The sequence below is a fragment of the Amaranthus tricolor genome, chromosome 7 (assembly GCF_026212465.1).
Source record: "Amaranthus tricolor cultivar Red isolate AtriRed21 chromosome 7, ASM2621246v1, whole genome shotgun sequence".
Classification (NCBI taxonomy): Eukaryota; Viridiplantae; Streptophyta; class Magnoliopsida; order Caryophyllales; family Amaranthaceae; genus Amaranthus; species Amaranthus tricolor.
In genome coordinates, this window is record NC_080053.1 from 14,648,094 (window position 1) to 14,664,848 (window position 16,755).

Below are 16,755 nucleotides of genomic sequence, written 5' to 3' on the forward strand. Positions count from 1 at the left end.
GCAATAAGGGGTTTGCAATACTTGAACCCCTCAATACTAGGTTTAAAAGCCCAGAACACACGTTAGAAAGTTCTAATACTAGGACGGACATACATTCCAACATCATTATCTTCCTTAAAGAACCACTCAATTACAGTCCTGGGGTTAGAAACTTGTAATGCTTTCAAGAAGCGTGGTAGAAGAGGATAAGAATCTTCTCATGTACTATAGATGGAGAGAAGGGCTTGCTGTTTAGTACACCATGCCCGCTTATAGGTCACTTAGACACCAAATTGGTCTTTCACCATTTGTCGCACCACAGAGACCTTAATTGATGGGTCTTCAGCAACACAATTTCTAATAAGATTGTTAATCACGGAAGATGTTAAATGAATATGTCCAGCTGACACATTTTCAGTCTTAATACACAACCCCCATGCTTCCCTTTATATGTAACAATCTCCCATGAAGGTGAATAGGAGCTGTCCTAGCCCTAAGTTTCCAAACACACCCTCTCTTACACTTCAAGGTGAGCACTGTTTGATTTGAAGTCTCAGTTCGGTACTTAACGTTCCTACGAATATGATACAATCTAATAGCATCCAACAACGCATCCTTGTTATCAAACATCATACCCTTTTGAAACTCTCCTTTATCGGTGTAGGTTGTATCACAATCCCAAGACCTCCAAGAGTTGTCCTCAACGTGTTCATCTAGAAGGGGAACTAGTGCATAAGGTGTAGGAGCAATGATTGTTGGAATGTTGCCTAAGCTCATGTCATTAGCTAGAGCCTCCTCGTCAACTCCCACATCGTCCTCAGAAGGAGCTTCTACGAATTCATTACTCTCACTATTAACATCACCCCAAGGCTCATTTGTATTTTCTAAGTTAAAAGTATTATCATTTGAGACTTGAATTTGAGATTGATTGGGTTCATTAAAAAGGGAAGAGGAAAATGGCATAAAGGGAAATTGGGTTTCTTGGGTAGGGAAAGGGGTATGAAAAGGAGCAGAAGAAGTTACATTCAGGAATGCATTTGTTTCTACAACATTGACATCTTGATTCCCTAAGGGTACCTCTTCTACATATAACTCTAAAGAAGGAATAGAGGTAGACTTTGAGTACTCCCACATTGCATCTATAGCCTCCTCATCCTCAACCGGAAAAGCTAACAAATCTCCACTCATATTGTACTTAAAACTTAGATTAACAGTACTTCTTGTAGTGTCAATGCTAATCTTAGAGCATATAAGATGTTTAAATTCATTCAAATCCATGTTTGAGTTGCATGCAAACAGTTTACGTCTTCCCCCAATATACTTAACATTGTTACTACTTGATCGAATTGGACCATTCCAAAAGCATACAACAGTCACTCGAAATGAAGCCATTTCTACAATAATACGTACAAAATCAACATCACTATCAAGTTCATAAATATATACTACATAACAACATTGATTAAATTTAGGTTTTGCATTCAAACATTCTCTAAATTAAACTCAAATTTAGGGTTCACATTTAAATATTCTCTACATTAAACTAAAACATTTTCTACATTAAATTCATGAACAAACAACCTCAATATGAAGATCATGGCAAATAACAAGTACATTTAACATATTCATAGAGTATAAGTGTAAATGACCACCATAAATGACATACATTTTAAATTCAACAAGAACTAAAAAATTTATAATAAAAATGTACCTTAATAGGCTGTAGATCAACAAGAAGTACTAAATTGCAAGTTTAAGAACCTGCATTTATGTGAAAGATCATGAACTTGTTGTTAACCCTAATTTTCGAAAATGGAAAAAAATACAAAAAAATAGTATCTTAAGTGAACGTAGGAAAATGACAGAACTAATTAGTAGTACAAACTTGAAATTTGATGAGATTAATTGAAGGATTGAAGTTGATTTTAATGGTGGAAAGAAAAGGGAGATCTCGTAGGTTGGAATTAGGAAGTAACTGAAATGACGAAGAAGAAGGAGATCTGAAAACTTAAAACGTATTAAGTCGTTGTTACTAACAACGACTTAAGGAGTCGACTGGTCAACTCATTAAGTCACTGTTAGTAACAACGACTTGATGCTTTACTAATTTTTTTTTCTTTATTTCGCTGTTAGTAACAACGTCATTACACCAAACCTAGGTTTGGATGTACGGACGCTTGATTTGGGAATAAAGTTTTCACGAAGCTTGTTTTTGGAATAAAGTTGTTAAATAATCTTATTTTATTCAAATTTTCTGCAACTGGTGCACGCCCACTAATTTTTTAAAAATATTTTGACATACTAATTTTAAGATTTAAAAGGACAATTTCAGGACTTAAAAATACAATTTTAAGACCTAAAAGGTCAATTTCAAAGTTTTTAATATCAACTTTAATGTTTGAATCATCATGTTTTAAAGTTGAAATGAAAATTTAATGTCCTACAATTGGGTTTTTAAGTTTTAAAATTGATTTTTTAAGTATTAAAATTGACACTTTAAGTCTTAAAACTGTCAAATTTCATGTCTTAAAATGTCAATTTCAAATCCTTAAAATTGGTGTTTTAAGTCTTTAAATTGGTCTTTTAACTCTTGAAATTGACATTTTAATTTGTAAAATTGATAAAAAAAAAATATAGAATTAGATCGACCTAATAAAACACGCCTCAACCCATGACATTGAACTTGCTATCATCTTTCCTTCCAATTTCAAGTACTACTATCTGCTATCTTAGTCCTTTTGTGTACTTGTCAAACTACAATTGGAACCCACACTTTAAAAAATTTTGAACCAAAACAGAAAGTCCTTAAATTATGGGACCCAATTGTCTTAAATCCTTGCTTATTTTATGGCAACTAATATTGACTAGGTGGAAATAATTATTAATGTCTTATGTTTCTGCTGAACTTAGTATTATCCCAGCCAAGCTAGTATAGTTGAATGTCGTACTTTGAGCGTTTTTCAGTTACTCGGTGTTATTAATTTCATTTTATTTCAACTGCTATATTTTAATTTTTTAAAACAGTAATTTTTAGTAAAAATAAAGTTAATATCTCAGATGAGTAAAAAAAAAAAATCTTGCCAATCTACCCATGATATGGAGGGAATGACTCCATTTAAAGTTAAAATACTTCCTTCACAATTCCAGTTTTTGATAATTTAAAAGAAAACTAATTAATTATTAGATTTGTTTTACACACACTTCAGTAAATATTCCGATTCACTCAAAATAAATAAGATAAAAGATCCTAGTAATAGTAATGGTAGGTATTAATATAAAAGCATGGGTAATACAAAAATTCCAAGAAAAATGTTAAAAAAATAACAAAATAATAATAGTAGAATAACAACAACGTGACGACATGACATTATTTAGAGAAGTCTTACTCCACGATTTTTGTATGATCGGCATATGAAGTGAATATATACACAAGTGATAAGTTGCAAATGAAACAAAAGCAACAGAGTTAACGGCTAAGATCGTTACATCACAAAGTCGCACACCAACAGTTTGCTCCTGAAGCAATGACTTTGATTTGGGTATGCAAGGAGGTTCATCTCTTAAGAATCACTTACAAAATTAAAACTTTTACTCTATTTAGATAGTTGTTTGTTTCTCTTCACACTTTATATGAGGATTTCACTAACTCATTTGTAGTCGGAGAAGGAAATGTGACCCAAAGATGTAAGTCATGACTTTACCGTAGTGAAAATGGAGGAAATCCGAGGACTATTTAGATGGTGAACTCCAATAAAGGAATTGGTACATCAGCAAGCCCGACCCTAGAAATAGATGCTTTACATTAAGAACTAGGTCGTTGAAAGTATCAATATCCCAATAATGAAAAATGACACTTGATAAGTGAACAAGAATGCTAATATGAATTCTTGCTTTCATCAAACACATACGTTATTGATCATCTAAGACCCCTTCACTTGATTTCATCGTAATACTAAGGAACATATCAATGATTGAAACAACACTTAACGGAGTAAAATCGAGTTCAGGGCAAATTTAACCTTTCTAAATTTGCCAGATGCAAGAGATGGCTGCTTCGTGAGTTTCAAAACTCAGCTCAACCATGAGATTGGAGAGAACACAATACTTCTCAAATATTATGATTAATCAACATTACACGTGTTAAGCACACCTGGGTCAGCAATAAAACTCGCTCTGTCGAGACAAAATCCACATAAAAAAGATAGATTTTAATATACAGATTATATTAATGCTATGAAATTTGATATACCCGGTTATGTAGCTAATTTAGAGCACGCGGAGTTGAGCAAGGAGGGCTGCACAGAGATCGAGATGAGCATTTTTGGTCCTTCTCTTCACGGTTTTCATAACCTAATTTAGAGCACACGGAGTTGAGCAAGGAAGGCTGCACAGAGATCCAGGAAGAGCATTTGTGGTCCTTGAACCCTTTGTAGATCAAGTAGATACTTCTCGTCACGGGTTTTGTATAGCTGTCAATACAGTCCACCATAAATGTAAAAATTGATATGATTAATATATGGAAAAATTATTTCAAAAAAGAAAATCTATGCAGAAAAGAACGTCCATGTAGCCTACAACAAAAATACAAAAACACTAGAAAGCTAAATCTGTGAAACTTATATTGCAGGAATTGTACCTTACCGACAGTATTAGAATCACAAAAAGATACCCTTTGCAGGGTTATAAAGTCATTAAATTGTAAATGAGGAAATCAAATAACCCACAAGAGAATGGCCTTCTCTCATATTCTATTTGTGATCATGACAAAAACGTTGAAAGCACCAGTACGGTTAGATGAAAAACTTGCACACGATACCAATGAGCACATTCTCACTTCCCATGTCTCATCCCCGTTTGGCTTTCATCTTACGTCTGAACTCTTAACATCTAACGGTACACAGGTATAGAAACACCGACAAATCTTGACTAAATTCAAAATGGTGATCAGAAAGGGTAACAAGCCGATAGAAGATCAGACACTGAATAGGAAAACAAAGAGACTCGGTACGACTAATATTAGAACAACTGTTTATGCTTTCTAAATCCTGAATATTTCAGTATTTCAGTTTTTACTGGGGTTCTGGTTAAGATGTATATGTCATCTTTGTTTACAGCTCAGGAAACATTTTAACAAATTCAGATTTGTTTATTAGATGTAATAATTTACATTTACTTTACCATGTTGTGACAATTCTGGAAACTTTCCTGCTCAGATATAGAATTGTTTTACACGTAATTATTTACATTTACTTTACCATATGATGACAATTTGGAAAACTTTCCTGTTCATGAATCCCTAAAAAACCCCGATTCATTCAGTATTTGCAGGAAGATGCTCAGCTTTCTTGATTAAATGATCTTTGGCTTTCAGAGCGAGAGTTTATTTTTTGGCGCTTTAAGTGAATTGAGAGTTTATGTAACAAGTCTCCAGCCACATAGTTTAACAGCAATAGTGGTGACTTATGGGTACTTGGAAAGAGCAGTTTATAGATTTTAAGGAAAATTTCAAGGGACTAGTCATCAAGAGCAATACGGAAATTAGCCACAAAAATAGTAGCATACCTGCACTTCAAACTTCATCACATTAGGCGATCTCGAAATCCCATCATTTTCAACTATATTTAACTCTTCACCAAAATAATTATGTATAGGATTATCGGCTATCCCTTCATGGTGACCAGGAATGCCTGGAATCCACCTGCATTTCATGTTATAATGCCCAATCTTTTTCCAGCAGACGTTCAATTCTTGCAGTGCTTTCAAAACTTCCATCATTATCTCACGAGGATGGGCCCGGGACTGCAACCAAATAGGATAAATAAATTTTCACAGGTCCACACCAACTAAAAAGTAGAAACTTATAGAACTTTTGAATGCAATCATAATGAACAATCAAATGAGACAAAACAATTTATGCTCCTTTTATGATTTATCTTTTATCAGTCATATAAGGCATTCAATCTGTTAACAGAACACTAGGAAAATATCCAAAAGTAAAAAATAAAAAAAAAATAAAAGAAGTAATAGCCTAAAAACAGCTGTATGAAGTTATAAACCCATCAAAAACATAGCTGGTTGTCTTCTATGATGACAATTCACAAAGAAAAGCAGCAAATGAAGGGAAGAGGAGAGATAGGAAATATAATTTCCCAAATCCAATATTTATATAAATAATAGATAGGAGATAAACTCTTTGATCAATAAGGAAAAACAATAATAACAACCACCTAAATTTATCCCCTTGTCGACAGATCCTAGTGCACAGCACCCTATTTTAACAAGTCAAAAGTCTAATTTTTAAAAAAGCTACTCTGTAAAGACCCACGAAAGCACAATTTAAAGTGTAAAGGAATTTTATTCAACGAAATGTAAGCAAATACTGTAATCACTATTTAAAAAAAAAAAGGTGGAAGATATGTAATTACACTTGTTTTTGATTTCTGAAATTTTCGACTCTAATAATGTTAATTTGGTGAAAAGGAACAAAGTCCCAAAAGATGGGTCTATTGCATCCTGAAAAGATATCTACAGTGGTCCACAGATATCATCTTCCTCCAATCACCTTCAGGTCTAATTTCTTCATACCATTTTTCCCAACTGTCGTCATCCAAATCATCATTTGCCACACTTAACTTCTTCAAATGTTCGTGTAATCCCAACTCTACTTTCTTACAAGCGTCTTGTTTTTTTATCGTCCATTGCACATGCCTAAACCTCCGATTTCGTAGGATCTCCACAAGCTTATGATCACAATTCTGGATATATTTGTCCCAGATTTCATCACTTAGATTGTGCCCAGATATTGGTCACATAATATCCTATCTACTACTCCCCATCTGAGAAAATTTTAAACAGATTCTATTTTAAGAAGTAAAACAAGACTTTAAAATAGAAACCATTTTATATCAGTTACTGTGCATACGGGTCCTTTTTGGACCATTCACTCTTTTACAAGATTATGTTTAATGATACTAATTTATAGACTTGTTTTGACCAACTAATTCCGCAGTAGTTTGGCATAGTACTTCTTCCGTTCCAAAATACTTGTACCATTTGACTTTTCACGCAGTCCAATGCACTAATTAAATCCTTAATATCGCTAATTACATATAATAATAAATATAAAAATTTTATATTAATAATATTTGCATTGAGACAAATCAAACAAGATCTCACTTGACTATGTTTTAACTTATAGATTATAAATTAATCACAAATGAAGGGTGATAAATGAATAGTGCATTATATTTTAATGTAGCAAGTAGTATAAAACGGAGGAAGTATAGACTAACTTTCAGCTGGGAGTTATTTTGCAAAACTACCAAAGATAACTGTGGATACAGCATTTTATATCACTAATTTTTTGTTTATATCACTACTAAAAGAGCTAGAATTGCTGAGAGCTATAAAGATGAGTAGCTGTCAAACTAACCTCTGAAAGCTAACATTTAATCACCAATGTTGAACTACTACAATGGCTAATTTTCCAAACAACCCCTAAAGGAATGAACACCTGTCTCAGAGTAAAATCTCGCATCAGATATTGTGAAACATGTCTCAACCATATTAGACATGTAAGATCATATTGCCAATGTTCAGACAAGTCACAAAACAGGAAACCACACAAGAGAAACAAACAAACAAACAAGTTCCTTGGTCCTCCTACCTCCACGGTCCATGATTCAGCAAATACTCCCTGATCAATCGATAACAAATGATATATGCTGAAGTGAGCAGGTGTCAAAACATATGTATGTAACAACCAACCTGTAATCCAAGAGCCCATTTCCTTTCAACAGGTAATTGCTGTCGCAAGCTTGTTCCTTGGTAATCAAGATAACCATGATACTGGAGCCCAGCAGCAGGAGAAGAGAGTTCATTTTGATGCATGCCACTAAAATTGTTTTCCTAAAAAGAAAAAAAAAAAGAAAAGAAAAAGGTTGTGACATAAACATAGAATGGCTCATCAAAGCTGAGATAGCAGTATTTCTTGTGTAATTAAGAATACAAAACATTAAAGAATATATAGTACTGTTTGAAAATTTTCACAAGAGTCGACCAATATCCACTTTTAAAAAAAAAACATTAACCTAATATTATCGGTCTAGCAAAGGAATCAAACATGTTCAATAAAAAAAATTATCAATATAACAAAGATCAAAATCAATTTGCAAGGTGAACACAACATACCATTGTTTCTTGAAACTCAGCCCCAAGATAACCACTTGAAGACCGGAAGCGGTTATCGATAAGCAAATAGTATGCAACAGTCCCCTATAATCAATGTAAACAAATATAGAATTAGCTTCGACATTTGAATATATAAATGAAACACACATGTTACAAAGTTATCAAAACCTCATTCTGTACTCTGTTGTAGAGAGATTCAATTAGCTGGTTCTTGTCAAATCCCATCCTAACAACTTCTTGGAGTACCTCTTCATCAATCTACACGAAGTAAAAGGTCAATTTACGATTTGACACCATTAATATATTTAGAGAATAATTTTACAATTTTTTAGTTTGCCATTTGCCAAAAATGCAAAATACACAGGCTCTAGAATATTCTCATCAAAAATATTTCCCTGCGATGTCTACATGGCATTGTATCTCCTTAAAAGCACACTAAAATTGAAGTTACACAGCAGAAATTTTAAGCACCAAGAAGCATCTCGCAATAGATAGGAATGATTAATAAATGGGGGAAATATATGTGAATGATCATTGACATTTTGAGTTCTTAAATATAGATCAGTATAAGAGATATGGAAGAACAAAGTAAACTCATTGTTAGTGACTATTTGTCATGTTAATTTTGTTTGGTTTGGTGTAGCGGACCCAATATTTTGGATTAAAGCTTTGGCATCATTGTTGAAAGAGAAGTAGAGAACCAACTAATGTTGAATGAGTCTCACAGTCACAATCACACATATGTATCCCTGTTCAAACAACCTTACAGATCTAGAAAGAAATATCAAACCAATGACAAGGCATAGTTAACTATTCAAAAGCATGTATGGTATATATTTTCAAGCATAGAGATTCATGGCAAACCTTCTTTGCCTGTTGCGCTGTATCTGGGGGTGGTACAGCTAAATAACGAGGAAGATGAGCTTGAAACCAAGTGTGTTGACGGATCTCTGGAATTGTGATTCTCTTCATAGGATCAACAACAAGCATCCTAGGAATCAAATCTCTAGCTCCGGGTGATAAATGGCTTGGAAGGGTATATATCCCACCCTGCAAAGTAAAATATACAAACAAATTAGGTTATAAAAAATAGAATGACTTTATCCACTGCCGTTTGCCATAATTCTATGAAGTTCAAAGATTACAGAAGAATACTATGCTTGTTCAAACAGTGTAAAAATGAGCTAACAGTCACGACCGTGGTAGCAAAATGGTGATGTGGTTATCGTAACGCCTCAATATTGTTTGAAACCACAAGATATCCCTTGATATGGCCCAAAACGCAGTTTTTTTACGCCTCTATAACACGTGAATAACAGTTTTTTTTTCTAAAACCTTTATAACGCGGCCGATGCCATGCAATGTGACCTTGTTTTTACACTAAGAGTTCAAAATACCAAAAAACTTTATTCCCTTTGCTACAACTCAGAACTATTGAAACATTTTAGTGTATAGCAACTCAAGGAAATGTGTATGAGAAAAAATGGGGTTGGACTTCCTATTACCATCATCACTCAAGAGATTAGTCATTAGCAACTGCAAATACCTACTACACATCTTTAAACAAAACATAATACTTTAGTTTTCCTCCGAATTAACAATATGCATCAACGTTGTCAAACAAGCTAACAAGCCAAATTTACATCATGTCAATTACCAACATCACTAGTTTAAGCTTCCTTTCTTTCATCATCATTTATAAGACAACACTTGAATCAATAACTAGATTCTTATAAGATGGCCATTTTTATGTCCTTTGATGAGATATGAGCTATTCAAATCCCAACCCATAAAGATGGACACGATCGACCTCAAATCGTCAGTTTGTCCTTCCATGAGGATTTACTAACATCACAATCCATAAAGATGGACATCATCACCCTCACTACACTTATGTTTCCTCTCTTCATCTAGCCTCTTATGATTCGACCTTAGATGAATAACAAAGAAAAATAAAAGAGAAACTTACTCAATGACAAGATAGAATAAAAAATTATCCAATCTGTCCAATAAAAAACGTCTACTTCCACATACCCTTAACTCATTTATGTGTATTTTAAAAATCACACACACCTTAAAATGTACGACTTTATACTCTCTAACTTCTCCAAAGAAAACCTGGCTATGCAAGTATTTAAGACAATCCAACACTCAAGTTGTGAAGCATATTCAATTAGCTTCTTAAAATGGTGCGATATTTAAAATTGAATTAATCTAATATTCAAGGTAGGACACTAGTGAAGTCTAGTATTAGCAACAAACTTAACATAAATTTCAATCTCTGTAATTAACCCAACAATCACAGATACCTAAGTACTTAACCCAATCAGGCATATAAACATTGTCGCAAGTTCTCCCCAACCAAAACACAAACTATAAGAAGAAAAACCTTCTCTATTTCAGCTAAATATGGAAAAAAAAAACTCTAGCAATAGAGCTTTTAAAAATGACAAACACCAGCCTTAATGGGTCAAGAAACCATCATATAAAGAGAGGGAATTGAAAAGAGCGACAAAAGACACAAAGTAATTGTTGAAAGGAATTTAACAATTAGGAAATTGCAATATGATGTCAATTGTCAAAAAAATCAACTATACTTTGTAAGCGAATCATCAAAGGATATTTTGAAAACAATTGCCTCTTGATTCTCATTTAACAAACTTTTTTTTCCATTCCCAACCCCCCCCCCCCCTCCCTCCCCCTTCAGCCAATAATATTATCCAAAATCACACAACATTGAAGTTATTATTCTCAAATTATGCACACTTGTTTTATGATCTTACAGTAACACATTCTTAAATTCATCTACATTCATATGTTAAAAACTGATTAATAAATGCTCAATTGCACAATTTTATTTAAGGGCCAAAAATTCTGAGCACAAGTAGCAGTTAGAAGGAGAAACATAATATGTAGTCAGAGATAGCTATTGTTGAGTTTCACATTGTTAATAATATCTCCCATAGACTCCAGCACACACATGCGATTAGTATTTTAGACTAAAGAACAATTAATATTGACTGTTTACGCAATAGATAAAAACTATAAGCCCTATGAGCCTTTTAAGGAAAAGCATGTACCTTTATTTTTTTAAAAAGATTGGGGATGTTTTCATCATCAAAAGGGAGGGTACCACAAAGAAGAGCATATAAGATAACACCACAACTCCATACATCAACTTCAGGGCCAGCATAAAGTTTTCCTGATATAACCTAAGAGCACCAACAAAAGAAATTAGATTTTCGAAGACTCACATAACGAAACTCGTCTCAAATGGCATTAGCCCAATAGTGTGCTATTATTTTGATCATATAATTTGAATAATGAAAAGGAAATATACATGTAGAGGTAATAGCTCAAATAAGGTAAGTACATGTGATAATTCATAAAAGTGAAGTACAATTGGAAATTTATGTGAGTAAGGAGTTTCTCTAAGGTTAAAGAGAAATTTTATTGGACCATCATATAGACAACCAATAGAACAAACATTATGAGTGTTAAAATTTTTGGCCTTTAAAAAGCATCATAGTATGAAGATCATGATAGCTAAAATGCATATGCTACAATGGATGAGCGAACATAAACTGAAAGATACAATTAGCAAAAAAAACATAAGAAATGGATGAAAGTTGCAAACCATAAAGATAAGTTGAAGGACAAAAAATCCTTTACTAGTTTGGGCCCAAAAGAGCCAAAGAAAAAAGTGGAAAGTTAGAAAAAAGTGAGAAGCATTGTAACATAAATCTCAAGGACTAAAAACTATCACTAGGACTATTATTGGTTTAGCCAACCCCATTTTATAAAGTTAAGGCTTTCGCATTATTGTTGTATTGTCTATCTTACGCATTGTAGAATAAACTATGTGATTAAAGTATGTTGCTAGATAGTAACAAAAAAAAAAAAAAAAAAAATTGTACAGTTTTCTACAAAACTTTCGAAAGTATGATACCTCAGGGGCAGCATAGTTTGGACTTCCGCAACTGGTCTTCAGGAAATGACCATCTCTCATTACGTTACTCAATCCAAAATCCGCTATCTTCACATTGTAATTTGAATCTAACAGGAGATTTTCAGGTTTCAAGTCTCGATGAACAACCATATTCCTATGGAAATACTCTACTCCTGATATTATCTGGTTTTAAGATAGCGATAAAAAGAATATGTAATTAAATACAATATAAATGAAAAAATGGCAATACAAGGGAAGAAAATTTAACCTGTTGGAAAAACTTTCGAGCTTCGTCTTCTTGTAACCTACCCTTTTCCACAATGTAGTCAAATAATTCTCCACATTTTACATACTCTATCACCATGCAAATGTCAGACGGTGTCTCAATAACTTCATATAGTCGAATGATGTGAGGATGCATGAATAGCCTCAAAATTTTGATTTCTCTTCTCACTATAAAAAGAAAAAAAATCTGTTACTGATCCTTGCCAGCCCAAAAAGCAATTAAAAAACATGTTGCACACTAGATGAAAACAAGACATACATGAATGAACTTCAATTCCAAAAGAAATTAATGATTCTAGTGACAGCAAGAGAACTAAGTGCACAACTCAACTAAAATCTAAAATTGTTAACATTTAGTTGGGAAGAATGGTTATAACAGATGGAAACAACATTATCTTCGATATATGGATGCAATTTTTCTTAGTTGATGGACTAACTCACTATCTAACTGCACATTGGCAAAACTTAGGCAATAATTGAGGGGCAAAGCTTTAAACTCTAAACTTAATTTAAGATAAGAGAGGCAACTATTTGAACTCTTGACCTCTTAGTTATAAAAACATTAACTCTCCACTCTTAGTTTTAAAAAGCGTGTCGAGGCTCTAGAAAAATTAGTTTTCTTAATGTGGGCTCAAGTGTGCACTTTTGTGCAGCCTTTACGCTTTTTTGCACCTTGCACTTCTTGTGTTTTGGTTTTTCATTTGGGGGTAATGCCTTTAAATTATTTTTCACAAAACAATTGGACAAAAATGTTGTATTCTTTTGACAGAGCAAAGAGAAGGAAGAGAATTTTCTCTTGTTTACATAAAGAGAAAAAAAGAAAGGGACAAAGAAAGGATTTGCTTACCGTTTTACAACTTGATAGAGTTTACTCCTAGGTCTTCCACATGACATGAGTGAGTACCTTTTTTTTCTCTTTTTCTATCTTCTTTCTTCGGGATTTTTCATCTTTATTTGTCCTATAAGATTCTTTATCTTTTTCTTCTCTTTGTATGGCTTTGATTTTATCTCTTCTAGTTTTCTCAAATTTGATTGTCTTTTTACTTCTAGATTTTCCTTTTTATTCTCTTATGGTTTTTTTATTTTTCACTCCTCTCATTGTAACAACTAGACCGAGGACAATCATACAAATTGCTTTAATATTTAAAATTTGGTAGATTCTTGAGCTATTTTGCATTATGTTAGTAGCTTATCGCAATGATAATGAATTCTTAAGATCTTTGATGTGATTATAATATGAATATTGTTTGAATAATGTGAAAATTCCTGATAAATCTAGAAAAGTAATGCAAATGGTAGACATTTAGAGTAAGTAGCCTAGAACTATCTAGAGTAAGGTCATATCCTAGTGTGTTAGCAAAACTCTAGAAAAGATTCAAAACAATAAAAAAAATAACAATATCAAGTAGGGAATGCTTGTACACCGACGTAGAGTAGGCTATAAATAGTTGGTTACCTGTGTAATGCAATGCAAACAATAAGAAACTAATTAAGTGCTTCTTCAAATATCTAGTAGAGTTCTCTCACCTTTCTATCATGATGCCACAATTACAAAAATCAATTTTCTATCTGACAATATTTATTTGTAATTTCCTACAAATATCATATATTGTTTTTAAGTATCAAATATATTCTGAAATTAATTTAAAAGCTTTTGAGCAAAAGAAGTATTTCGTCTACTAAAAGCTCACGCTTTTTTCCTTTTGCCTTGTGCCTTGCCTAGTGCCTAGGCTCCAAAACCCTTTTTCACCTTGATGCGCCTTGCACTTTTTAAATTATGCTACCACTAAGTCATCCAGTATTATATGATTTTTAAAATTTCCCTAATATACATATTAGACAGTAACGATACCAACTTCCTAATGTATATAAATGTTATATGAGGAAAAAATAGTGGAAAGAACCCCTCTTATGCCATACTTATGTTTCGCCAGCGATCACTCAAGGTAGATTGGTCAAGTTTATTCAAAATTGGCTTTTGCTTTCTTTGAAGTTCAAATGATTTGAAGCACAACTACCTATCTTTCAAAAATTCTAAAGGGTCACATTGTTTTACCTTCATCAACCTATCCGCACATTCGTTCAAAAAATTAACAAACAATTCAGAACCTATACCAAGGAGCAGCTTGTGAAAACAACACATCCACCAAAATAAAACTTAATAAAAATAAGAAACCCAGATTTAGAACAGATATATTGACATTAAATAGCAAAGCCATGTAGGAAAGACAATTAGAACAATCAAAGGATTAGAAATTTAGAACACATACCTTTTTCTTCCATTTCCATATTTTTAATCTTCTTCCGGTTCAATATCTTGATGGCAACTTTATGGCCAGTCAATTTATGCACTGCAATTTTCACCTTACCAAATGAACCAATCCCAAGAGTTTTACCAAGGATATAGTTCTGCAATTCTACACCACTGCCACCTCGCCCATCTTGTCCATCCATTTCTAGTAGCAAGATTGGAACTATATAGACACAAAACTAAAACTTAAATAACGTTTGAGATGGAGTTTGGAACAGAATTCTACAATTTTTAGGAAAATAACAATGTCAATTGTATATTTTCATATAATGACATCAACAAGCACTACAGCGCTTATATGTATATAGAGATGTGTTCTACAAGACATCTACTTAAATACTGCATTTGGATAAAAATAATCGGAAAAAATGTACGGAGTGACTAGGACGATTCCTACTTTCAAGGTTTGGATAAATATAAGGGTTGGCTAAGGAAAGTTTGGTAAACTTCAGCATGAAAGAAAGCAACAAGGTGCTTTTCAGCTTCAAAAGACATCAGTCAGCTGATACCTGATAATTTTACTAACATTTACATATGTGGATCATCCTGAAATAAATCCTTACATACTACCAAATTTAATGAAGTATATAAATTATAGGACAATAGTCAGTTGATATTGATAATTTTACTAACATTTACAAATGTGGATTATCTTAAAAAAAGTCTTTACATACTACCAAATTAAATGAAGAACATAAATTATGGGACAACAAAGTTAATACTTATGTGAAGGTGGGGTACTACAGGAACAACGGATGCCAGAACTCAACAGATAGCTTGATATACTTTCGTTTTGGTATCAGATATAATAGCAAACTTGCTGCTTTTACAGTGCAGCATGGGATTTTACATTCCCTCAAACTATTTTTCCTATGAAAGAGATGTTAATCCTTCCAAGTTCCAACTGTTACGCTACTCCCAAGTCCCAATCAATAGTTACCCCAAATTCAAAAATTTGGGTCCTTCACCGTCAACTCTCAGCCACCTCCTCACAACCTAACCTTCACTATATTCCCTTCCCTTCCTATATCCCTCATATCACAAAACCAAAACTAAGCACTAAAAATGATCTGTACACTTGAGATTGCAAATTTCATCCCTATCCTTGATTTTCAAATTTTCATCAAATCCTGTGTACACTTATTTTACGAATATAATCCCTATCCGATAATGTTTTACAAATTTTCACCCAACCCTAATTGCTATAGCCCAATCTATCATCACAAAGTAATCCATATCTCAACTCAAATCAACCAAATAACAGAAAAAACAACCATAATAACTGCTATAACGCTAAAAGCAGCTCATTTAACAATTAGCAATCAATCAAACGAAAAAATTTTCATTGATAGAACCTGAAACCCAAAAACAAGTATTTTTAACAAAACAATCAATTTATAAAACAAATTTCTCTTTCTAGTGATTACTATGATTTCTACAGAAACATTAACGAAATCATAGTCAAAAACACATAAATTGCACCATCACAGTAAACACCTCAAACACCCAAATTAAAATTTTGTTCAAGTAAAAGAGATGTCATAATACAAATCAGAATCGTTCAAAGGTGGATTAAAACTGCCTTCAAGGTGATTGAAGTTACCTGATCTTTGAAACGCAACGAATTTCGAGACCTATAAAGTTGAATTCTTCGGGAATTGAGGAGTGACACCGGAGAGAATAAGACAAACGGGTAGTGAAAAAATACGGCTAACGACCGGGACGGATTAGTTTAAGTTCCTAAACTCATTCAAACATTAGTCATTCATACTTAAAGTTGAAAATTTGAATCAAGTAATCACGAGGAAACTAATCTTAAAGCATGAAATTCTCAAAGTTGTGATCTAAATTTGTTCGATGTTACTAACATCAAACAAAAAATAAGGTTATTAAAGTCAAAAACTTTGTTCGCTGTTAGTAACAGCAAACAAAGACGATGGTCAATAAAAGTCAACATCTTTGTTCCCGCTTAATAAGTGAGAACAAAGTTGTTTGACTTTTTTTACCAACATCTTTGTTCGTTATTAATAATAGTGAACTG

General features: G+C 33.0%; 1 protein-coding gene across 1 annotated transcript; it reads right to left on the minus strand.

Moving 5' to 3' along the window:
- Positions 1 to 4,066: 4,066 nt before the first annotated feature.
- On the minus strand, positions 4,067 to 16,509 carry LOC130817558 (SNF1-related protein kinase catalytic subunit alpha KIN10-like). The gene is made up of 11 exons (XM_057683325.1): positions 16,318 to 16,509; positions 14,674 to 14,877; positions 12,387 to 12,571; positions 12,119 to 12,301; positions 11,250 to 11,381; positions 9,034 to 9,219; positions 8,338 to 8,427; positions 8,170 to 8,253; positions 7,747 to 7,887; positions 5,542 to 5,778; positions 4,067 to 4,448 (listed from the first exon to the last, which is right to left on the minus strand). The coding sequence occupies exons 2-11, from the start codon at positions 14,855 to 14,857 to the stop codon at positions 4,335 to 4,337; spliced, it is 1,536 nt and encodes a 511-aa protein (XP_057539308.1). The 5' UTR covers positions 14,858 to 14,877; positions 16,318 to 16,509; the 3' UTR covers positions 4,067 to 4,334.
- Positions 16,510 to 16,755: the final 246 nt, after the last annotated feature.